Below are 24,020 nucleotides of genomic sequence, written 5' to 3'. Positions count from 1 at the left end.
TTTGGTGGTGTTTGAGAAATTTGCAGCCTTCTCCTCTATTTGGCATTGTTTCTTTTACGAATTTCTTTAGAAAAGAGAATCTAATAGTTCTCACATTCACAGCCACAAGCCTCACTCTGCTGTACAAGGGCAAACAATGTTATACACTGGTGATTGTGATTGTTTCGTACTCAGAGTGCTCAGAGCTGGAAATATCAAAGTTCAAATACTGTTAGTAGAATTTTAGTAGAATTTTCAGGTATCAATATTGTACTTGAGTATTTATTTTTCTGACAGTTTTTTATATTTATTCCCCACATTTTACCACAAATATCTGTATTTTCTACTCCTTACATCTTCAAAATAGGCTCATTACATAAGTTTAACACGTTTGAGGAAAGTTTTTATTTAACAGAATGATACAGACACAACAGTGCAATATAATGTGCAAAAGACTGAGTATTGTGCAAAAAGTAACTAGTTGTATGAATGTGTGTGTGTATAAGATTCTGCAGATGAGTGCTTGGTAGTGACGTGTATGAAGGTATGCGTGTGTTTTTGTCATTCCCGTCACTGAGTGTTCAGCAGTCTGACGGCCTGGGGGAAGAAGCTGTTTCACAGTCTGGCAGTGAGGGCCCGAATACTCCGGTACCTCTTGCCAGAAGCCAGCAGGGTGAAGAGTGTGTGAGAGGGGTGTGTGGGATCCTCCACAATGCTGATGGCTTTGCGGATGCAGCGAGTCTGATAGGTGTCTGTGATGGCTTCAATAATCTTCTCCGCTGATCTCACCATTTGTTGTGGGGTATTGTGGTTTGATACGCTGCAGTTACCATATCAGACAGTTATGCAGCTGCTTAGAATGCTCTCGATAGTCGCTTTGTAGAAGGGGGTGAGAATGGGTAGTGGGAGATGGGCTTTTCTCAGCTTCCGCAGGAAGTAGAGACGCTGTTGGGCCTTCATTTACCATTACCATTCTTAATTATGCAGCTGGTGCTGAGGGACCGGGAGAGGTTCTCCGCCAAGTGAACATCAAGGAATTTGGTGCTCTTGACGACTTCCACAGAGCACCAAATTCCTTGATGTTCACTTGGCGGAGAACCTCTCCCGGTCCCTCAGCACCAGCTGCATAATTAAGAATGGTAATGGTAAATGAAGGCCCAACAGCGTCTCTACTTCCTGCGGAAGCTGAGAAAAGCCCATCTCCCACTACCCATTCTCACCCCCTTCTACAAAGCGACTATCGAGAGCATTCTAAGCAGCTGCATAACTGTCTGATATGGTAACTGCAGCGTATCAAACCACAATACCCCACAACAAATGGTGAGATCAGCGGAGAAGATTATTGAAGCCATCACAGACACCTATCAGACTCGCTGCATCCGCAAAGCCATCAGCATTGTGGAGGATCCCACACACCCCTCTCACACACTCTTCACCCTGCTGGCTTCTGGCAAGAGGTACCGGAGTATTCGGGCCCTCACTGCCAGACTGTGAAACAGCTTCTTCCCCCAGGCCGTCAGACTGCTGAACACTCAGTGACGGGAATGACAAAAACACACGCATACCTTCATACACGTCACTACCAAGCACTCATCTGCAGAATCTTATACACACACACATTCATACAACTAGTTACTTTTTGCACAATACTCAGTCTTTTGCACATTATATTGCACTGTTGTGTCTGTATCATTCTGTTAAATAAAAACTTTCCTCAAACGTGTTAAACTTATGTAATGAGCCTATTTTGAAGATGTAAGGAGTAGAAAATACAGATATTTGTGGTAAAATGTGGGGAATAAATATAAAAAACTGTCAGAAAAATAAATACTCAAGTACAATATTGATACCTGAAAATTCTACTAAAATTCTACTAACAGTATTTGAACTTTGATATTTCCAGCTCTGAGCACTCTGAGTACGAAACAATCACAATCACCAGTGTATAACATTGTTTGCCCTTGTACAGCAGAGTGAGGCTTGTGGCTGTGAATGTGAGAACTATTAGATTCTCTTTTCTAAAGAAATTCGTAAAAGAAACAATGCCAAATAGAGGAGAAGGCTGCAAATTTCTCAAACACCACCAAAAAAAGACATTCACAGGATTTGCAGGGGAATAACTATTCTTAGTAAAGTGATGCTGAACTAAACATGGAGAAATCAGGCTTCCACTCAGTATTTCGTTGTTTCACACTAGCTGGTGGGACATGCTTAGGCACCAAAACTACTGGACAGGTCTAGTCTTGCTGTGGTTTTCACACTGAACACTGCTGAAGGACATCTCATGTCCACGTTTGGGGATGCCAGTGATTTTGATAAATGAAAGCAAATGCAAAACCTTTTTAACAAAATAAATAATGTTTCAACCACATTTTGCGACCCAAACTAATTGAAAAACGTTAGTAGCTATGTACAAAATGTTCAAGACAAAATGGATGGATGTAGATGGAGGAATCTAGTGTGTGTTGAAAATGTGGAACAAGATTCTAGTATTATCAGTTCACTTTGCATTTTTAATATTCTAAATAAATACACAAAAAGGCAACTTCTTTTGTCTGCTCACTTGTTCACATCAGATTGGGGGCACATTTAAAGCATTTAAAAACCACAACAAGATAAACTATCCATTGAATGCAGCATCAGCCTACGCGACTTCCCAGTTCGTGATTCTTGAAATTGGAATTGTTGCATTGTTTGAACGGATACATGAGTAAAATGTAAGTTTTCATACGCAGACTTATAATAACATAATAACTGTATATCACTTCATGTCTCATTAGCATGTCGCAGTCATGACGAAATTCCTCTGCAGTTCATTTCTATAACTCAGAAAAATCTTTTCTTTCTCTGCTGATTTTAATTAGCCCCTAGGACATAGTTTCCTGATTCCTTTACTCATATCGCACACGTGATGTTTCTATGGAAAAAAATGTTAAAACTCCAGCGTTGCATTAAAGCGGGGGTTCCTATTCCTTTTCACGGGAATCGTGAAATCGTATAGCTTAATGTTCCTTGTATTGCGCAACTCGGGTCTTTCCTAAGAAGACTGAAACGACACCTCCTCCGCTCTGCCCAGAGAGAACACTCCCACTCACACGCTCACAAGACGCACAAACCCCCTCTCTCTCAGAGAAGTCGCACTGTTGCTGAACTGAAGCTGTAAATCCATTCAAAGTGTTTACGCGCATCAGGAGACTGAAAACAGAAGAAGCAGTTGTGTAAGTGTACAGTTTTCCTTGTTATTTCTCGTTTTACGTGACAAAGTGAGTGAGGATATTAATCATCGGTCTAATAATATGTTTTAGTCAAGAAGAGAAGACAGCAAAGGTAAAAGCATCCTTATTTTCACAAATCGTTCAGTTTTTATTTTGCTTGGAAAAAATTTGTTTGTGAATTAACTGCTGCTCTACTCAAATCTATAAATGGATTTATTTATTTATTTGTTTATTTATTTATTTTTTTTTTTGGGGGGGGGGGGGGGGGGGGGTCCACAGTCTTTACAATGCTGTGATTAATTAAATCAATATTAAATTGATGATTAATAGTTGACAAAAGGAAATGTTTGTATTTCACACTCCTTGACTGGTTATGAGGTTATTGGTTGTTCAGAGGAAACCATTAAACAGGTTTCTCTGAACAGATCTGCATAAGACAGATCCAAACAGGTTATAAAATAAACACCTATGGCACTTATTCAGAAAAAAGTGCTGTAAAAATGGTACTCAGTTAAACTTGTTCACAAGCTGATAGTATTTAGCAGTGTCAGTTATTTCCCAGTAACAAGGGTGTGTCAGTTTATCAAACAGCGTCACAGCTCATTTACTGTTGGACTACTGTTCTTTATTGTAAGTGGGTGTCAAGCTTGTTGTCTGTAATTTGTTGTTCACACATTCGCCCCACCGAGTGAAATCCCATTGTTCAGTGACAGATTCTCCTCGAACATCTTTAGGTGTTTAGAGTTTGCACCTCCAATCAGTGTCAGCTCCTTTACAGCAGATTAAAGTCTGAGAACCACATCTTTTTTCAATCTTTGACCTTTTGCACTACTTTCAGTTTTAATTCTGATGCTTGTCTTTGAATGAATTCAAGTCATGCCAGAGTGATCACTATCAGCAGCTTCAAGTTCTATAACCATTTTAGTCTTAGTGGCAAAACCAAAGATAAAATGAACATAAAACAGTCACAAATCCAACCTCAATCTTTCCCTCGTGGTCTGCAACTGAGTTTTTAAAGGCTTCATGATGTATAGTGTTACTGCAAGATGCCGATTAATGACTCTACCTATAAAGACTTTGACTGAGAGTTAGATCTTAGATGAGTAATAAGAAGTCTATGGCAGATAAAGTCCCAACAGGCCCTTTTATACAGAGTGTTGAGGTATTTGTTTGGACACAGATTATATTACTATGATAAAACTACAGCTGTGCAAAACACAGCCACAAAACTTCACATGAAGCGTATGTTCAAATATGGGTGCGGTCCAGCAACTCAGTGATTTCATGCTTCTGTTGTTTCCTGGCAAGATGGTCTCCAGTTTAAAACTTATCATACTTCTGTGCCATTACATCAATTTGGAACATATGATTCATAGCACAAAGAAATGTTAAGACTTCTCAGACTGTTTAAAATTACCTGACAATTTCAGAAGATGTGCTCAGATAACAAGAAATTAATTAATACAATAAATGTATGGAATGGCTAATAATTTATCTGGTAAATACATTTGTGCCAATAAAAGGTGATAGATAACTTAGTCCTTGCAGCAAGGAAAGTGCCCTCTTTCTTTATTTTAAATCTTTCTTACTCATTTACTTTTTTTGTTTTTTCTCTATACTGAAATTGAAATATCACAAAAAGTAGTTGTTCTCAAAGATTCTACTTTCTAATATACCCTACCTTTGTCATCTGCATCAAAAGTCCGAGTAAACCATTGTACTGATGATAATATATGTTGTCTCCCACAGGCAAAGATGAATGAAACTATAGGGAATACCGATGAATCCACTTTCCTGGACTCTCAGTTTCGTTATGTGTTCATCCCGGTTTTCTACATCGTCTTCTTCATCCTGGGCTTCATCTCTAACCTCTACGTACTGTTTGTCCTGCGCTGCCTTCGTCAAGCCAAGGCCATGGGAGAAATCCGTATCTACATGACCAACTTGACCATCGCTGATCTTCTGTTTGTGTGTGCTCTTCCCTTTTGGATTGATTACTATATCCGTGAGGGAGACTGGGTTTATGGAGACGTCATGTGCCGGGTGACAGGCACCTTCTTTTTCATCAACACTTACGGCACCATCCTCTTCCTTTCAGCCATCAGCATCAACAGATACTGGGCGGTGACTCGGCCTCTAGACGCAGCCTCTTCGGACCACAGAATTCGTGGAATCATCGTCTGTGTTTTTATCTGGGCATTTGTTCTGGCGATGTCTGTCCCTTATCTGGTGAGTCCAGGGACCAACGAGCACTTTAAAAACAACACGAAGATCCTTCGCTGCTTTGAGGGATACCAGGGTGAAACTAATTATGAGAAGAAAAAAGTGGCTGTCACTCATTTTTTAATAATTGGATTGTTCTTTGGTATCTTTTTGCTCGTTGTGATATGCAATATCCTTATTGCTCGAGTGTTAATTTCTCAAAGGCCTCCAGAATCAGAAATTCGGTCCTCAGCAGCTCTTTCTAAAAAGTCCACTGCATCCTCGACTTTAAAAAGGCCCAGAGGGGTGAAACGGAGGGCTATCCAGATGTTGTGGGCAGTGGTAGGAGTGTTTGTCCTGTGTTTCCTGCCACACCATATAGTTCAAGGCCCCTGGGCTCTGGCAGTGCTGGAGATCGAAGACGGCTTCGGCCACGTGAAGTACAGCAAGACCACTCGTCAGTTGCTGAACGACGCTCATCAGATCACACTGGTTCTTATGGGCCTCAACTGCATTTTGGATCCTGTAGTTTATTATTTTGCCACAGGGAAGTTTAGAAGGTTCATCACAGCCCACATTAAAAAATTAGCAAAGGGAGAGGGATGCTCTCAAATGGCCACCACACAGATTTCCATGGATAGCAGGATTCCAAGTCAGAGACTCCCAAGCGAGCACTAGCTGACCAGAGATGAGTGATTCATACAAGTTCAATACATGTCTAAAATCTGACTATCAAACTCATGTGACTCTCTCATGCTGATGGCGAAGATTACATACAATAAGGCGTTGAGGCATGCACATCTGGGACAATAAACTGTTTAACTTCATGTGATCTCGAACACGTCGCCTTCTGAGTTGCCCCAGAATTTCTGCACTTCCTGTGTGAAGAACAAACCGAAAAGCAGAAGTTTTGCAAGCAGCCAAAACTTTATGTATCTTTAAAGAACAATAGCATCACTCGATGATGACACAAGACATCTTCTCACAGAAATCCTGTGGCGGTGTTTGACACAACATTAGGACACAAAAGCAGGAGAAAATGACAGAATAACATACATGTGTGGGTACACCTTATCTCTACACGTCTGATGTTATGTCAGCAACATGTGTTGTAATCGCACTGTCTGTCCTCTCTGAGAACAACTTTAATTTTTTTTCATCAGGCAAGTTAAATCAGGTATTGTGACACCAAGGAACAAAAGCAGTAATGCCTGGGGTACGTTTCCTCTCTGGTGTTCAGTGTTGGGACACTTCATTTATGTCTTGTGTTGAAATCTTATAATTCACTGAAACAGACAGAAGTAGCGTACGTATGTGTATTTAATGTGTATCTGTGGAAATGAATTGTTTCTAATGTGAGACTTTTTGTTGTCGCAAATTTTGTATTTTCTATTAACTTGAACCTTTTTGTTATTATATATTGTAGAAAACAACAAAAACAAAAATACTCCCTAAAATTTGAAAATCTTTTGTATGTTTTTCAGTTTTGCAATGTCACGATTAAAAGGAGAAGAAAAACAAGAAGCTTCCAGTTAATATATAAACGTACAAACGCTATTGCCTGCGTAGATGCACTCAGCTTCTCTGGGTTTTAACCACATTTATGGTGTGATAGCTTCTGCGCAACAGATAAAATCTGATAAGTCAGGAAGTAAACTCACTGGCAATTTTCATATAACTAACCCAGAGATAGAGTTAAAAAAAACAGGCTTGTTTTAATCAGTCCACTTTCCACTGCATGTCTCGATCTCCTTTCACGAGAGACTTGAGTACACACCCTCCCAGGTCACATTGGCGGGTTCCACATCGGCGTAGCCTTGGCTAGTGTAGTTTATGTACACGTCTGTGTCAGGCTGTGGAAGATCTCCCCTAGTGTAAACAGAAATATTATCTGTGAATAGCTTGTAGCAAGAGTTAAAGTGCATGACTGAAGTGTGCATGATTCTTCTCTCAAGACTTACGTTGGTGTGATTTCAGGTCCAGGAACATCTTAAAGAAAAAGGAAAAAAAAGAGTCACAAAACATTTTAATTCATACTGATTAAGGCACTCATTGCCCTCCATACTTGTAGCCCTCTATACAAGAAGAGCTCAGAGATACCTTTAACTGCTGGAGTGCTGGAGGTGGTCACTGTTCCACTGGTCCTTTGGAAGCCCAGCCAGAAAAAAATAACAGCAGCGATGATGATGATCAAGATCAGAAGAGAAAAGACGAAGGCTGTTATTCCTAAATTCTCTCCCACTGTTGGGAGTTGAGGAAAGAGAAAAGAGACATTAAGACTTGCAACTTCACAGCCAGATGATGCACACAGCATAAATAAAAGATTAATGAATCCAGTCAGTCATGATTGCTATCCATTGTATGATAATCATTTTACAGTTCGCTATTTCAGTTTAAAAGTGAAAGCCTTAAAGATTTTTTCCAGGTTTTTATGGAATAAATATAAATTGCTCAAAACACAAGTAAATACACCTAAAATTTATTAACATTAATAAATTGTCGAGTATTTAATTAAATGTACCATTCAAATTATTATTTTTTCTTCATTTATTTATCTACATAAATATATATTTATGTCCTATTTATGCAATTCTAATATTTATTTTTTATTTTTTAAATAAGCAGATTCGATCATCCTTATTTTAGTAAGTTTAGGGTGTGAACAAACACATAACCAACCTGTGGTTTGTGTTGAAATGATGTAAACTGTGTGGGTTTGGTTTGCGCAGTTGACAACTGAAGAACAGCAGCGGTACTCCCCACTTTGCTCTGGCTTGGTCAGGATCAGTTCCCTACTGTTTCCCTCTTTTTCCCAGGTCTGATTTCGCAGGCGTACCCATGACCAAGTCCCAGTCACTGATATTATGGAACTGCTGCAGTACAGGCTTACTTTTTGTCCTGCTGCAACCGGGTAGTCCGGCGTGGCCACCACCCATAGAGGAGGAAATGTTTCTGTGAAGGAGAGTGCAGAAATAACAGGAAGTTGAGGTAAAGCTGTAACCAATCAGATTTTTAAGCAGGACATAGATGTTGCATGCTGAATGCGTACATATAAACTATTTGCTGACCACAAAAGCGATGTAGTTCTAGAAATAGCAGTGTTGGTCTGTTGGTCACTCGGTTTACTCATTCAGAGAATGAAGTAATTGAACTTGAATGTTTTTTTTTCCTTTTTGTGCCACTGTACAGTTTTTTCCCCCCCAGTGAAATATTCAAAAACTCTTCTTCTTCATAAGAGGTAAAGCAAGCCATGGTGATGAAGACGAAGTCCTAACTGCTTTAGTGATCTTCTAGCTTTTAATGTGGTGCCATTTGTAAAGCATTGCTGTTGACCAAACTCAGTAAAATATGTCAGTAATATCTGGTAAAATGAATGGCAAGTCAACTGCACACGATCACATAGGATTTATTCCAGTAACTTAGGTGATCCTCCTGGGTTTTCCCTTTGTTGTTTATATTTGAATATGTGAAAAACTGTTAAGCAGCTCATTTAGTTTGGATATGCATGCCTAAAACAGGATGATCTTTAATAACTTTCCATTGTCATCATAAAATGTTTGTCTTGTCGAATATTTTGGGTCAGGTTTAATTACCTTCAATGCCAAAGATAGTTCAGATCCTCTGCTCCACTTAATGTTTAGTTTTAATTATCAAATGTTAAATCATAAGAAGGGTGTAACATGTTATTGAACAGCTCAAAATACTGCAGTACACAGCAATGTTTAGGTTCACAGAGCCACCAGCTTAATTTCAATCATTTGATTCGATCTATCCTTCCAAAAGTTCAGAGTCTGTATTACCTTTGTGAGTCACTGGAGCTGTCGGGGAACTCAGAGTCTGGTTTTGGGCTATAAGTGCAGACAAAATAAGAGGCAAAAATTATTCATGACAAAGCATTAGAAGTCCACTTTCTAGATTCTGTTTTAAAATTAAATGGAAGAAATGTGCTTACCTGTACCCTCAAAGGAAATAAAAAGGAGAAAAAGGACAGGCAGCATTTTGTTTGAGATAAACAAGAAGCAAATACTGCAGTTACCTCTGGCTAACAGGTAGAAAAATGAATCACTGTGGCACTTTAAAATATAGGTGAAAGTGGGGGGGAAGTAAAAGACTGGCAAACTGAGAGAAGGGAAGTTTAAAGTTCCTTTATACAAATAATCAACAAAAAGAGAGAAATAATAATTGGACTCTTCAATCTTCCATACAGGGGAAACTGTGTGCAGTGTTTCCACTGCCTGGCAATACGAGCAAAAAGCAAACAAAAAAATATATATACATAAACACAAATGAGAAGAGTGATAAACAAAATGGACTGAAGCTTGAGCTTCCAATCAGAAATGTGGACTGGAGAATTCAGGGACTGATCCACTGCTTTTCTGACTGCCAGATGACCCACTCTACCACCTGAGCCGCAGCCACTGATTAAAAAATCCCAGGTCTCACTCACAACAGCCTTAAATCCATATAAAGAGCAGCTGCAGCCCCCTGCCCGAGACTGCAACATCAATCTTTTCCTGACTGAATGTGAAGTTACATCTCAACTCAAGTTACATTAATCCAGCTTTTTGAGTACTTATGATTTTTAAGACATTGCACTTCTTGGTCAACCTGGAGACTGGAATATTGGAGGACAAAAGAAAAAGTTTCAGACCTAAAAACCTATTTACAGAAGATGAACACTTTCTAGAAGTCATGTTCTTAAGAAACAACAAAAAATCCAGCAAAGAGTTGATACAGGAACTGAAAGTGAAATGTTTTCAGTGGAAGGGTCGCTGAGGATCTTAAGGAAGGGAAACAGTGAGAAAAGTCTGAGGTCTAATGGAGTGATCAATCCAAATTTTTAATTTCTGGCCCGAATTGTCGGAGAAGATCAGGAAAGAGAGTTTGAACAGTGAATGTCTACAGCCATCTGTGAAACACGGTGTAGGCCGTGTCAGTGGTGTTTGCGATATTTTCAAAATATCTGTAAATAAGATTTGAAACCAGCATGCAATAAGATCTGGAAAATGCGTGATTCACAACATCTTCACTTTCAGCATGAAAACGATCCCGAACACACTGACAATGTGACAGTGTGTCAGAAAAATCACACGGTGGAAAGAAGATAAGATAAGATAACTCTTTATTGTCATTGCGCAGTCATACATAGTACAATAGTACAATGAAATTGGAAAACTGTCCTACGTCGGCACTACATGTAACTGTGGAGATACAGAAATTCTTTTAAGATAAGATAAGAGAGATAAGATAGAACTTTATTAATCCCTCGGGTGGGTTCCTCTGGGAAATTCGACTTCCAAAAAAAAGCACAGCAACGACCGAAGTTACAGTTACAGAATTGTTATATATATATATATATGTATATATATATATATATATATATATATATATATATATATACACACACACACACACACACACACACACACACACACACACACACACACACACACACACATATATAAATACAGAGACAAATATAAATAAAATATACAAAGGGGATAAATAGAATAAATAGGAATAAAAAATAAAAATACAAGTGAATTGCACATTTCAAGTATTGAGTCTATTGCACTGTTGACTATTTACAAAAAGTATTGCACAAAAGGTATTGTACAGTGAGGTGAAGAGGCACTACAGCTTAGTTGTTCCCCCCTCCTTTGTCCTCCTGTTTCCTGTTTCCGCTCCCTCTCCCCTCCAGAGAGGAGTTAAACAGTTTGATGGCGTGTGGGACAAAGGAGTTTTTAAGTCTGTTAGTTCTTGTCTTGGGGAGAAGCAACCTGTCACTGAACAGACTCTTCTGATTGTTTATGGCCGTGTGCAGAGGATGCCCAGCATTGTCCATAATGTCCATCAGTTTCTTTAATGTCCTTTTCTCTGCCACTGTCACCAGAGTGTCCAGCTTCATGCCGACCACAGAGCTAGCCCTCCTGATCAGTTTCTCCAGCCTGGATGAGTCCTTCTTTGCTGTGCTGCTCCCCCAGCACACCACAGCATAGAAAAGTACTCCAGCAACCACCGACTGGTAAAACATCCTCAGGAGCTTCCTGCAGATGTTAAAAGACCTCAGCCTCCTGAGGAAGTACAGTCGGCTTTGGGCTTTTTTATACAGGTGCTCTGTGTTGCATGACCAGTCCAGTTTATTGTCCACCCACAGCCCGAGGTACTTGTACTTGTTGACCACCTCCTCCCCCTCTATCTGAACCGGCAGTGGACCTTCTCTGGACCTCCCGAAGTCCACAACCAGTTCCTTAGTCTTTGAGGTGTTGAGTTGCAGGTGGTTTGAGTGACTCCATGCGACAAAGTTCCTCACCAGACTTCTGTACTCCTCTTCCTGATCATCCCAGATACACCCCATGATGGCCGTGTCATCTGCAAACTTCTGAATATGGCATAATTCAGAGTTGTAGCAGAAGTCAGAGGTGTACAGGGTGAAGAGAAGAGGGGACAGCACAGTTCCCTGTGGTGCTCCTGTGCTGCTGACCACAGTGTCAGACGTGACACTGCCATATAATCTGCATCATTATAATTGCATTAATAACATTCTTTACAGCATTATTTCATCTAATAATATTTCTCACAGTATTGATACTGCATTACAGTTGTTTATTGAAGATGTCCATTTGAGGATCCTACCATTATGTTAACTTTTATTACAAGTAAAAATTTGAAATATTTTATACACATTGCATATCTGTGCTTATTTTGAGTTGATGTTCGGTTCATTAAGGGTCTTAAGCTTCACTGGCGTGACTGTCCAGGTGATACATGCTGAGGGAAACTAGAACATAGAAGGATAACTGCAATGCATGCTTACAGTACATATAATACATATAATCTAGGAATGTGTCCGGCCTGAGGCCTTAACTCATTTGGTGTCTTACTATATTTTATTCTACTTGGTAACAGATGATCAGAGTCAATAATTAGCCTCAGAGACCCTGAGGGCTTGAAGTTTATTGCCTTGTATGGAAGGTGTTATAGAAAAGAGAAGTTCTATGTCTGTTTATAGCTATTACAGTTTTTTCTGATTGCTTAAGCACATTTTTTGTAACTATTGGCTAATTTTGCAAAACTCTTCACACAAATAAGAAAACCTGTCACCCAATAATCAAAACATTGTAGTTCTCTTGCAAAAGCAAACACAGCTAGATTAACTCTTCACACCTTCGTAAAAATGGTGTTTCCGTATCAAACAGTACACACAAGCCATCATCTACTAAGCACACAATGCGCCAACTGCACACCGATGGTATGAATACAAAACACATCTGGCGTTTGCCTTCCCTGTGTACAAGGTAGGCTATGTCAGTTTGAGCTCATACTTCTGTCATAGATCCATAAGCATGGAGGGATCCAAACTTCAAGTACTGGTGTTTAGTCAAACACATCAAAACAAACACAAGTGTTTATTTCCAAGTATAGGATTATTTGCAATCACCATAATGACTATATGGGTTACGTGGTCTGCAGTGAACATGCTTCCTCTGCCCCCTCCTCGTCTTCCTCTTGCTCCTCCTTGTCCTTGTCGTCCTCTTCATCCTACTTCTTCACCTCCACGTCCTCTTCCTCGGCCTCCTCTACTTCTCACTCTTTCTGCTCCCACCATTGTACTCCGCACACACAGCTTACCTGTATTATAGTGCTTAGGCTGATTGCAAAGTGAACTAATTATCTAAGAAAGTTTTCACATGTGAAAGTGTGCCAGACAGTTGGCAAATTAGTGTTAATGATAGCCATACATGTGTATACTTTTGCTAGGAGTGTGTTGGAAATTTGGAAATTGAGTGTTGTGCAGTGAATTGTGCCTACAGTCTTGCAAAGTGTGTGTTACAAAATTGCAAACTGAGTGCAAAGCAGTTTTTGTGCTTTTAGTTTTGCACACTCAGTGAGTGGTTTTGCTATAAGTCTGACTAGTTTTGGAAATTGTGCTACAGGATTCACAGTTAGTGTTTAGGCATTCGGTAAAAACTGTAAAGATGTACGATAAACTGTGACTAATGCCTGGAACCTATTTTAATACGCCATGGGGGGGGCGTGTACCCCACTGCTTTATAAGTATCCACAACATGTATTTTGGTCAGAAGGCATATCTTGATGTTATCTCCGGGCTGTTAATAAACTCAACGTTTGATTGCACTTTTCTGGGGCCTCCGTGGTTTGTGACACTGCTCTACATTGATCGATTTTGCGACATAACACGACACGATACGACACATCACAACGCAACACAAACAACACAACACAGTATAATAACTTAGTAATAAAAAAGATTAATAAGTGTATTTGTATTGCACGCCATTATTATTGCACATTAATTATTATTGCACCTTGTTATAAATATAAATATTATTATTATTACTGTTTTTACCGTTGTTAACCCCCCCAAAAAAAGTCCAGGTACGTAGCCAGTCAGATCAGCTATTTGCATTGATCAGGGCTATTGCCCTGTCGTAAAAGCTGTCCTTGAGTCTATTATGTTCGGGACCTCAGCAGCCTGAACCTCCTGCCAGACGGCAGCAGCTTAAACACCCGGTGTCCTGGGTGTGTGCAGTCCCGTAGGATGCTGCGTGCCCTCTTGAGACAGCGAGTGCTGTACAGGTCCTTCAGGGAGGGAAGAGGATGTCCAATGATTTTTTGGGCCATATTGATGACCCTCTGGAGTGCCTTTCTGTGTGCTGTGGTGCAGCTGGAGAACCACACACCGATGCAATATGTCAGCACACTTTCAATGGAGCAGCGGTACACTGCAAAAAACGATTTTCAAGAAAGTAAAAAAAACCTTGTTTATGGACATTTTTTCTTATTTTTTGCCTAAAAAGAAAATATATTCTTAACAAGCAAGTTTTGGACAAGAAAATAAAGCTTATTCTAGGAAAATATGTCTAACTTTTCCTTAAAAGGATATTTCAGCTCATCTTGAGCTTTATTTACCAGTTACAAGGCATGACAATGGTTTGGTTGAATTTCCAGAATAAAAATAAGATTATTTTTCTCATTTCAAGAGTAAGGGCATTTAAACAGCTGCTCAGTTTAAGAAATGTATTTATTGACACTAAAGTTTAATATAATTGCTGTCAAGTTTGACACAATATGCAGTATATGAACAAAGGCAGGAACTAAAAGCACATGGTAAACATGAAATACAGGCCCATTTGAAAAACAGAAACAGCACAACTCATTCACTTTAGGCCATGTCAAACAGAATAATAGATCAGCATCAGTATATCTATACTATGGCAATGCTAAAATCGCATTCAACTGTCAGAATTTATAGGAAAACAACAACTTCATTTTAAAAATTGTCACAAAACTGTCCAAAACAATAACCTGAAAATACAGTTCATGCATGTAAAGCAGTGTACCTTTTATAAAACATATGTTGAGCTCACGTGTAGTCCAATTACATCACCCAGGTAATATTTCATGACCGCACATGTCATATCTTTGTGTGTGAAACTGTAATATGGAATGGAATCTCATATCATATCATTGTTGGCTGGCTTTCCACCACTGAATCAGTCCTGTATGCCCACATGTTACTCAGATTTCTGTTCACTGCTGATGAGGGTTCCCTCCTAGAACTGCAATTGAGATTGGTTGATTAATTGACTAGTTGCGGATAAGGAAATTAAATACAAGGTACACTGATAATTTCTAAAAAATTTTAATGTCAGAAATATACTGCATTTTATAATTTACTCTAAAATATGCATGTTTTCAAGCTGAGTTTAATAAATGGATATTCATTTAATGCTCATTGCTATTTGGCAGCTTAACTGTAGTTTAAAAGCCTTGAAAAATCCTCAAAAACCTAAAATGGGAAAGCTAAACTAAAGAACACAGGAAACATGGAAAATGTTGCAAAAACCTTACAACCTTGAACAAGGAACATAAGACATGAAAACATCAGGGAGGGAACACAGATGATAACACAGGAGAGAATACAGACGATCCGACAAAGACCACACTAAATATACACACACAAAAGGAAACGAGGAATTGGCAGACAGGCACGAAACACAGCTGACACTAATCAGATGAGAAGAGACCAGGAGGAAGCAAAACTGAATACACCGATGCAGGGCAGGGACTATCAAAGTAAAACAGGAATAAACACGAATATCGAACCAGGGACAATACACTGAAGACAAGGGAGGTACAGAGAACACCTAAACACTGGAAATAATTAACAAATAACTAGGAAACTAACTGACACAATGAATATTAATAAACACAAACAACCAAGGAGACTGCGGACCATGACAATCGGTTTATTTAAAACAAAAGTTTAAAAAAATACAAAATGATGTTTTCTCTAGTAGAAGAAATTAAACACTATCAGAATATTCTTTATAAATAGATAGCATTGTTGTGGATTATAAGGAATAAGCATTAACATATCTACTGTTAAGCTGTAAAAACAAGTAGACATCTAACATGAATATTTTATATGATTATTTTCAAAGATATTAAAGTATATAGTCAGTCTCACCTTACAGATTTTTGTGTCCTAATCGATCCGCTGCATCGTCCATTGGCAAGGTGGTCGGAGTGTGTTCGAAGAATGTGATACCAAAATTAGCTGTAAACACGATATTCTTTGACACATCCATCTATGCCACAATCTTCACGGAAATCTGGACTATGGCTATGTGCAGAATTAATATGACTCAGTAGGGATTTGAGGGTCAGACCCACAAAAACGATGTAGATAACACAGCGCCAAATCATTTTGTTTTACTGGTCTGTGAACTACTTTTCCCATAAAGTCAAGATAACCAGGATTATTCCATTATGGGGTAGGAATGGCTATCCTAATTCAGTGCCTTATAACAGCTGTAGTAAGTAACAGCACCCACACGTCAGTATTTACAGAACATAATCTAACTAAATAGTCAAATATTTAAATATATATCATTTTATAGGTATAAAAGAGCGAACTAAACCATTTCCGTACACAACCCCATACTCCTGAGTTGGTACAGCCCACCTCAGTGAGTTACTGACCCATTGCTGTGTCAATAAAAGCGCAAAATCTAAGAGTGCTTTTGCTGTCTTAATTTAAGATGAATTCCCTTATTTTTAGTAGCTTTTGAAGAGATGGTGTCTTATTCTCAGGAATTTTTGCTGATTATTGTTCTCAGAGTCGAAACATAATTCTTATAGTTAGCTCAATCAAGAAAGAAACAATTCAGTTTTAAGAAAATTTGTCCTATAGTAAGGTGTTTTTTTTAATGTGAAAAATCTAAATTAAGGTGTAGAATCTTAAAGTAAGCAAATAATTCTTGAAAACAGCTTGTTCAAGAAAGCATAATACTCATTTTAGGTGCAGATTTTCTAAATATCAAAGTGTCTTTTACTTATAATAAGTCACATTTTCTTCAAATAAGCATACATTTTAGACAATTTTGTCTAGTTAAAAGGCATATGGCAGTTAGATTAATTTGCTAGTTTTAAGAATTCTAGTCAAGCAACTTTTGCTTACCCCATTGGCAGATTTTTTTGCTCAAAACAAGAAAAATTTGTCAGATTTAAGAATATTTGGCTTGTTTCAAGTATAGCTGTTTTTGCAGTGTAGAAGACGGTCAGCAGCTCGTTCTTCAGGTTTTCTGAGGATTCTCAGAAAGTGGAGATGCTGTTGGGCCTTCTTTAAAACCACAGAGGTGTTAGAGCTCCATTGGAGGTCTGTGTCTATGTGCACACCCAGAAACTTGAAACTGGAGACTCTTTCCACACACTCCCCGTTGATGCTGACAGGCTGCAGCTCAGACTTCCTCCTTCTGAAATCAACTACCAGTTCTTTTGTCTTGGTGGTATTGAGGTCCAGGTTGTTATCTACACACCAATCTGACAGCCTCGGAACTTCAGCTCTGTACGCCGTCTCATCTCCCCCAGGGATGAGCCCCACCACGGTGGTATCATCTGCAAACTTGATGACTGCATTGTCTGGGTGGGAACTAACACAGTCATGTGTGTACAGAGTGTACAGTAGGGGACTCAGTACACAGCCTTGTGGAGAGCCGGTGTTAAGGCTGAGGGCTGAGGAAAGATGAGGCCCCACTCTAACTCTCTTGAAGAAGAGCTTGTTCATGAAGTCTGAAGGAAATATATTACAAGAAGCTTGCCTAAGAGACCTCAGACGAAATGAAGAATAATATAGAATATGAAGAAAGAGAATACAGAAATGAAGAGCAAAAGCGGTCATAACAAATGCTGTTTTTGCCTCATATACTGTATTTATTTGTATGCTTGCACCTGTTTCAATAAATCACACCTAGTTCCTTGCAAAATACAACAAGAGATGACCAAAGACATCAATAGTACTTACTTATGACTTACACCTTCAAACATGTTGCTTTTATTTTAATCCATGACTTATAATACCATAATAATGAGTCACATGAGCTATTTTCTAAATGTATTTTGAAGCGTTTCAATCTGGGTACTGCTGTTTTTGTACCTTCAATGGCCCACATCCATTATCTCATCACTGGTTGTTGATCTTTGTCCCTACTGGTAGTGTAGTTCTACACACAAAGTGCTATAGAAATTAGCTGACTGTCAGGTTCATGTATATGCATTGTTTTTGCAAAGTGAAGCTTCTGAAATAGGAAGTGGTTACTCTTGCATAACTTATCTGTTGCTAAAACAAAGCAAGAGCTTCAGATCATTTCTGCACAACAAAAACATCGAAAGAGCCAGATGGAGTATTTTTAAAATCCACATCAGTGGAAAGAATGACTTAATAATTCTAAATTCATAAAGCTACCCCAGCTTTCTTTGGGTGAGAGCCTGGGTACACCATGGACAGGTTGCCAGTCTGTCGCAGGGCTAATACATAAGCTGTGTCCCAATTCAGGGGCTGCATTTGAAGCCAGGCACAGCCAGGTGATGAAGGCTGTTCCAATTCGGCTGCACCAAATGCGACCAACAAATTCATTTCCTTGAATTTAAAGCATGGGTTGGGTGTATCCTTCGTGCCTCAACCTATCCCAGAATTCATAGCCAATTCCAGTTTCCAACAAGTGGCAGCAGCTACTTAGTTGTAATATTACTCTTATTACTCTTTTTTCAATACTTTATTAATTAAATTATTATTTAGAATTTGTCCCAGTGTCCTGTTATATTTTAGATAGCAAGGGAGACAGCTGGTGACGCAAATCTGAAGGTTAGACCGTCCCATTTCACAGCCTTGCACTTCGGGCCTTCTCAGTCTTCGGAGGCCCTGGCCCACATACAGGATGCAGACCTTTACCTGAATTGGGACACAGCTAGAGACAACCATTCGCACTCACATTCACACCTATGGGCAATTTAGTGTTTCCAATTAACCTAACCCCACTAACTGCATGTCTTTGGACTTTGGGAGGATGCAAAAGCATGCAAAAGACCTGGCCTGATGGTGGAATTGAACTCGGGACTGCCTTGCTGTGAGGCAACAGTGCTAACCACCGTGTCACCCAGAAAATGAATGAAAAAGTTTAAATGAAAATAAATACATGAATAGGACATATTGGGAGGTATACCACATACCTCCCAATATGTCCTATAAATAAAGAGAGAGGAAATGTGCCTGAAACGTTACTTTATTCAAAATAGACAACTTTTACTTAAAACTTTTTTTTGTGTGCGTAATCGTTGCCATTGTTTTGGTTAGCTCTGGTGTCAGAGGTTTTCCTGCAGTTTTAAGTGGGAGGAAGTGGCTTCAGTTGCAAATTAAAAGTGTTGCTAAAACAAAACAAAAAAAACCCCCCAGCTGTAGTTTGTTCAAGTCGTCTCATGTTAATCTGATGGGTGATCTGATGAGCTGACCAGAACCATGTGATCATCTGGAGTAGAGCAGGGCGATATGGCCAAAAATATTTATCACGATATATTTGAAAATTTGCGATAACGATATAACTGACGATATAATTGATGCGAGACAAAATACAACTCCACAACATTACTAGCGCAAAAAGACAACCTTCCATTTATTTTCACGTAAACAAGAAGCTGGTTTTTATGTACATTAAAGCTTTATAAAAATGTAACAGTGCAAATGCAAATTCCTTGCTGAAAGTTTAACCCAAAGGCATTTCCAGTAGAAATGGGCTGACATATCCTGAGCATAACCATGTATTATATCCACTGAAGTTAAAAAGAGGTGCTTTGCAACATTAAACTGCAGTGTGTAGTACGCATTTTTCGGACCATAAGGTGCACGGGATTATAAGGCACATTAAGCGAAACAAAGCAGTCAGATAAATCAAACTCATTCTTCTTGCTTCCTCCACTTCTGTACCATTGATTCATTAATGTTGAATTCTCTGGCAGCTGCTCTATTCCCATGTTGTTGCAGTATATTAATGACTAACCTCGTATTGTGGACGGATTATCTCAGTTGTTCTCCTGACTGAAGTTTGGTCCGTTTACAGCATCCTGCCATGCGATTGCATTTGTCTCTAACCATGAGGAACCTTCACGTTAACTTTTATAAGTGGAAAAGTGTTAGTGTTCCTCCTCCAGCTTCACTGTTTATGTTATGCTAACATAGCTGTGTCGCTAGCAATCACGTAGCACATCATTATATACCAGCTAGCCCAACTTCAGTAACCCTACAAACGTCACTGCTGTTTAGTTTCCTGTCTTCATTTATGTTGGAAGTGATAGCAGAGCTGTACGTTTGAATTTTTTCAGAAATCTCTCAGTCAGAACATGCTATATCATGCTTAGGTAACTAGCGAAACTAGCGAGCTAACTTCCGCTAGCTTCCTGCTAACTTCTAACTCCGTTAAATGTAATAACTTTTGTTTTCATGGATGCCTGGAAGTTAAACTTTATAGTTACACCTGGTAAAGCAGCAATGCTGATCGTTTTATTAAAGATCAAAGAATTTAGACAGTTTTCAACTCTTAGTGATGCTGCAGTGTTGTTTGACCTGAAGTCAAATATACGGAGTTTGGGACCCAGATTACTCCCAGATTTAAGAGCATCTTAGTCCGACAAATACGACAATAACAACGGCCGCTTGCATGTTCTGCAAAAAAATGTGCTTTGTTGTGTATCTGACGGACAAACACCAAACCAGTTCCACATCACGGAAGTTGCACCATTTTTACAAACCAACAATCGGCCATGTGTGTATGAAAACAAAGGCACTGCGCATGCGCGTTTTACTCCCATTCTATCGCGATATTTCATTTTCCTATCGTTGCCTAACATTATACCGGTATTACCGTGAACGGTATAATATGGCCCAGCCCTAATCTGGAGATGCGTTTAGGGTGCCTAATCTGCTGTAAGACAAATAATGGCCCCACTAAGCACAAAACAGCTTGGGTGGTGTGTAACTGCTAAATGTTGTGAATGTTGATGGATCAAGTGCGTTTTGTTCTCTGAGTAAAGCTTCGCATTGTTGCAAGAACGTGGAGGGGGTTCTTCATTATTACAATATGGAAATCATTTGCGGTTAAATTGTGAATTTTATCAGAGGTGTATTTCTCAGAAGTTCATAGTGAGCTTTGCAATAAAACCGAGCACTTTTGAAAGCAGCTGACTCAATTCTCACTAATCAAGTATACTGACGTGGGTTGTGCAAGCGCAGTGATAAAGACTGAAACCTGTCCTCTAGGAAATTACATTACATTACAGTAGAAACGCAGATATTTTCCTTGATACTGATTTTTTGTTTTTATAAAAGTGTAAGTTTTATTTTCATTTCTGCTAACTAAAATATTTTCTCACCTCACGCCACCCCACCACCTCCCACTAACGTCAGAGGGGAAACCACATGTAGATTATCAGTTCTTCTTCTCTGCACCTCAGACAGACACAGGAAAGAAAAAGTCCACTCCTTTGATGTTTCTTGCCAAAGTAGTTGCTGCTTTTAAACTCTTCTTCATATTAGTCTCTGTCAATAGAGATTACTTTGAAGGTCGATTTAGCCTTCAAAGTAATCTCTATAGCCATGGAGTGGTTGTCCAAACCACTCCATGTTTCTTTAAAGAGTCAGGAGCTCACAAGTCTCAGCCAGACACTCTCTGTGGATTCACAGACGTACCTGCTCCTCACCTGCCTGCCAACTCCCCATCAGCGTTCTTCCACTTGTCATGGTTCCACCAAGAGTCTTGACTTGAGCAGGACACTGGTTATTTACAAAACCACTTAACTTGGAGGGAAGCTGGGAGTGAGGAGTGGTCAGCTGGCAGAGCAAGGGTCGATAGAGGGCACAAATGAGAACCATGCAGAAAACAGGTAAACAAGAACACAGAAAAAAAGAGAGCAAGAGCAGGGGAAGGACCACACAGGAGGACCGTGGGGTAATGACACTGCTCATCTTAAATCGCCACCTCCTAAACCACACCCCCTCCCAAGCTCTGCTCCAATGCGCAGAATACTTGAGTTGTGACTGAAACCCGCCCCTTGTCCTAACTGTCTGTCACTGAGCTTTCTGTAAACAAACCTTTTAAGGCTATTAATTATGGATGGAGTCCACTACTTGGATCAGAAAAAATGTGAAAAAAGTAACATCCAAAATCAAATCTTTAATACTGGCAGGGGCCTGGGCACAGAAAGGCATTCAGTAAAGTGAAACAATTTAGAAACTGAAACTTCCAAGAACAGGCAAAGAGTCTACAAACTGAATAGGAGAAAATGCAAAAATACACAAATCTTAAGCAATATGAGGAACACTGGATAGACAGAGTGAATGTAATGCAAGTACACTAATTATGAGAAGAATAGCACAAGAATTGAGACAATTAGGGTACAAAGTGAAAAAAGAACAAGAAGTAAAACTAGAAAGAGGAAAACAATCCATTAGTGAAACAGGAAGTAACCATAATATAAATAAGATTAAGACACAGAGACCACACTAAACATGGAGGGAACACGAGGGGACTGGAGCATTAAAGGGTAGACAGAACAGAGGGAGGCTAAATGGGAACATAAAGAGGGAACTAAAAGCACAAGAAAAACAAACAAACCTCAAACAGGAACAGGAGCCAAACTTAATAAACTCACTTTGTGGTGCGTTAGTATTCCTTTCTATAAGGTTCAAGAAAAGCGGATTACTAGAAATAATTGATAGATGTTAGGTAACAGATAAAAAAGCAGTCTTTGATAAGCTGCAAGTTGTCACATAAATTATCCGGTGCACAATACTTCCCCCTGAATTCTACTGAAGAAGTACAGACTCAAAGAAAATAGAAGTCGATGCTGATTAGATGTGCTTTCTAATTTATTGTTATGCCACTCCTTTGAGTCAAGCTTCATGTTTCAAGAGAAGACTCATAGCTTAAACTGTTATAACTGTGAGTATGCATTCACTTAATTCTGAGTGATTTTTAAACTGTGCATTACTTAACAGCCCCCCATGCTCAAATGCCATGCCAATGGAGGAGTCCAATGCAGTGCTATTTTTAATAGAGGTTAAACCAAGTTCTTGCTGACTTAAACACTATTTTTCTGTTTCTAATGTAACAAAAGACCGGATGTGTGATTGCGATCCACTCGTGCCCTTTGGCCAGCTACAACTTCCTCTTAATGAAGCTGAACTGCTGTCTCTCTCTGAAAAAAGGCAAATGGTGATACTGAAATGATCTGTCCTCATGTGTGCGCCTATTAGTTTGTGTTTGTTTTTTTTCCTCAAAGCCATTATCTTCATTATTCTTCTATTATTCATCACACATTCATTATTCTGGCTGCATTCGTTACCTTTTGGTTCTCACTTCATCCATAATTGTAGTCTTCTTGTCACAGGATAGCGATAAAATATTGTAGTGAAGCATGTGTGATTTGCGCTAATGCAAACCATAGTTTGTTTTCTTTTATCTTCGTGGACATAAAAAAAACTAAGATTTAAACACTTCATTATGCTGATTTCACTGATCTGCAGAGGGCAGCATCTGCCCAGTGGTTGACGAAGCTGGTTGCTGTGTGTCACGTGAATCTCTGGAAGACTGAATGAGTCATCTTCTCTGAATAGGAAAAGCATTTACATCTCTCTACTTTGGGTGTACAGAAAACAAAAATTGAGAGATCCATTAAGAAAAGCAGAATTTTAAAGCCAGTCCATGTACACTATGGCCACTTTGTTAGGTACACTGATTCACCTGCTTGCATCTGTACAGTTAGTCACATGGCAGCAAGTAATTTAGGCATATTGACAAGATTAAGACAACCTGCTCAAGTTCAACCTAGGTCAACCTTCAATAGATGAACTAAAGCAACAGAAGAACGCGAAACTGAAGCTACAATTTACACAAGCTCATCAAAACTAAAACTGGAATAATAGAAGACCCTGAGACTCTACTTTAAAGAAGGTGTTTTAGCCCCGCTAATCATTCTACAAACACAAAACAGTTTGACACCTCTGTGCCATGGCCAGAACCAGCCCAGTCCCAGGGATCGGGACATGAAGCACTTTGGAAGTCAAACCAAAGTCTCCAGTGAGCTCTATTTATCCCGTCTCAGAGTGTAGGTGAAAAGCTAGTTCACCCGTTCACTACCTCTCGGCAGAACTATTGTAATTATTTATTCAGGTTGTTCCAAATTGTTCCTAAAAAGTCTCTAGATAGTCTACAACGCTGCAGCGACAGTGCCAAAAGGGTAGAGAAAAAGAGAACATATTGCTCCCAC

The 24,020-nt window shown here is 39.3% G+C and overlaps 2 protein-coding genes across 3 annotated transcripts; one reads left to right on the top strand and one right to left on the bottom strand.

Annotated features, from left to right (window-relative positions):
• The first annotated feature begins 2,603 nt into the window (after positions 1 to 2,603).
• LOC309695724 (platelet-activating factor receptor-like) lies at positions 2,604 to 6,914 on the top strand. Of its 2 annotated transcripts, XM_082516578.1 has the most exons (3): positions 2,604 to 3,197; positions 3,285 to 3,306; positions 4,944 to 6,914. In XM_082516578.1, exon 3 carries the CDS (start codon positions 4,950 to 4,952, stop codon positions 6,072 to 6,074), a length of 1,125 nt encoding a protein of 374 aa, XP_082372704.1. In that variant the 5' UTR covers positions 2,604 to 3,197; positions 3,285 to 3,306; positions 4,944 to 4,949; the 3' UTR covers positions 6,075 to 6,914. The 2 variants fall into 2 exon arrangements, with proteins under 2 accessions (XP_082372704.1, XP_082372703.1); XM_082516577.1 differs by lacking the exon at positions 3,285 to 3,306 and having other exon boundaries at positions 2,717 to 3,197; positions 4,944 to 6,910.
• Positions 6,305 to 9,458, bottom strand: LOC309695726 (uncharacterized protein). Its single transcript, XM_082516580.1, has 6 exons — positions 9,349 to 9,458; positions 9,197 to 9,244; positions 8,076 to 8,348; positions 7,497 to 7,637; positions 7,358 to 7,385; positions 6,305 to 7,265 (listed from the first exon to the last, which is right to left on the bottom strand). Exons 1-6 carry the CDS (start codon positions 9,392 to 9,394, stop codon positions 7,151 to 7,153), a joined length of 651 nt encoding a protein of 216 aa, XP_082372706.1. The 5' UTR covers positions 9,395 to 9,458; the 3' UTR covers positions 6,305 to 7,150.
• Positions 9,459 to 24,020: the final 14,562 nt, after the last annotated feature.

Source organism: Aulonocara stuartgranti (genome assembly GCF_965226115.1).
Source record: "Aulonocara stuartgranti genome assembly, chromosome: 19".
In the NCBI taxonomy this organism is placed as follows: Eukaryota; Metazoa; Chordata; class Actinopteri; order Cichliformes; family Cichlidae; genus Aulonocara; species Aulonocara stuartgranti.
The sequence above is the reverse complement of the archived record's forward strand: the minus strand, read 5'-3'. Positions and strand labels throughout refer to the sequence as shown.

Excerpts from the sequence above, each read along its gene's own strand:
- LOC309695726 (XM_082516580.1), bottom strand. The coding sequence starts at position 9,394 with ATGCTGCCTGTCCTTTTTCTCCTTTTTATTTCCTTTGAGGGTACAG. Across the intron at positions 8,349-9,196 it reads AGCTCCAGTGACTCACAAAG|AAACATTTCCTCCTCTATGG; the intron begins GTAATACAGACT and ends TCTCCTTCACAG. Across the intron at positions 7,638-8,075 it reads CATTTCAACACAAACCACAG|TGGGAGAGAATTTAGGAATA; the intron begins GTTGGTTATGTG and ends AACTCCCAACAG.
- LOC309695724 (XM_082516578.1), top strand. The coding sequence starts at position 4,950 with ATGAATGAAACTATAGGGAATACCGATGAATCCACTTTCCTGGACTCT.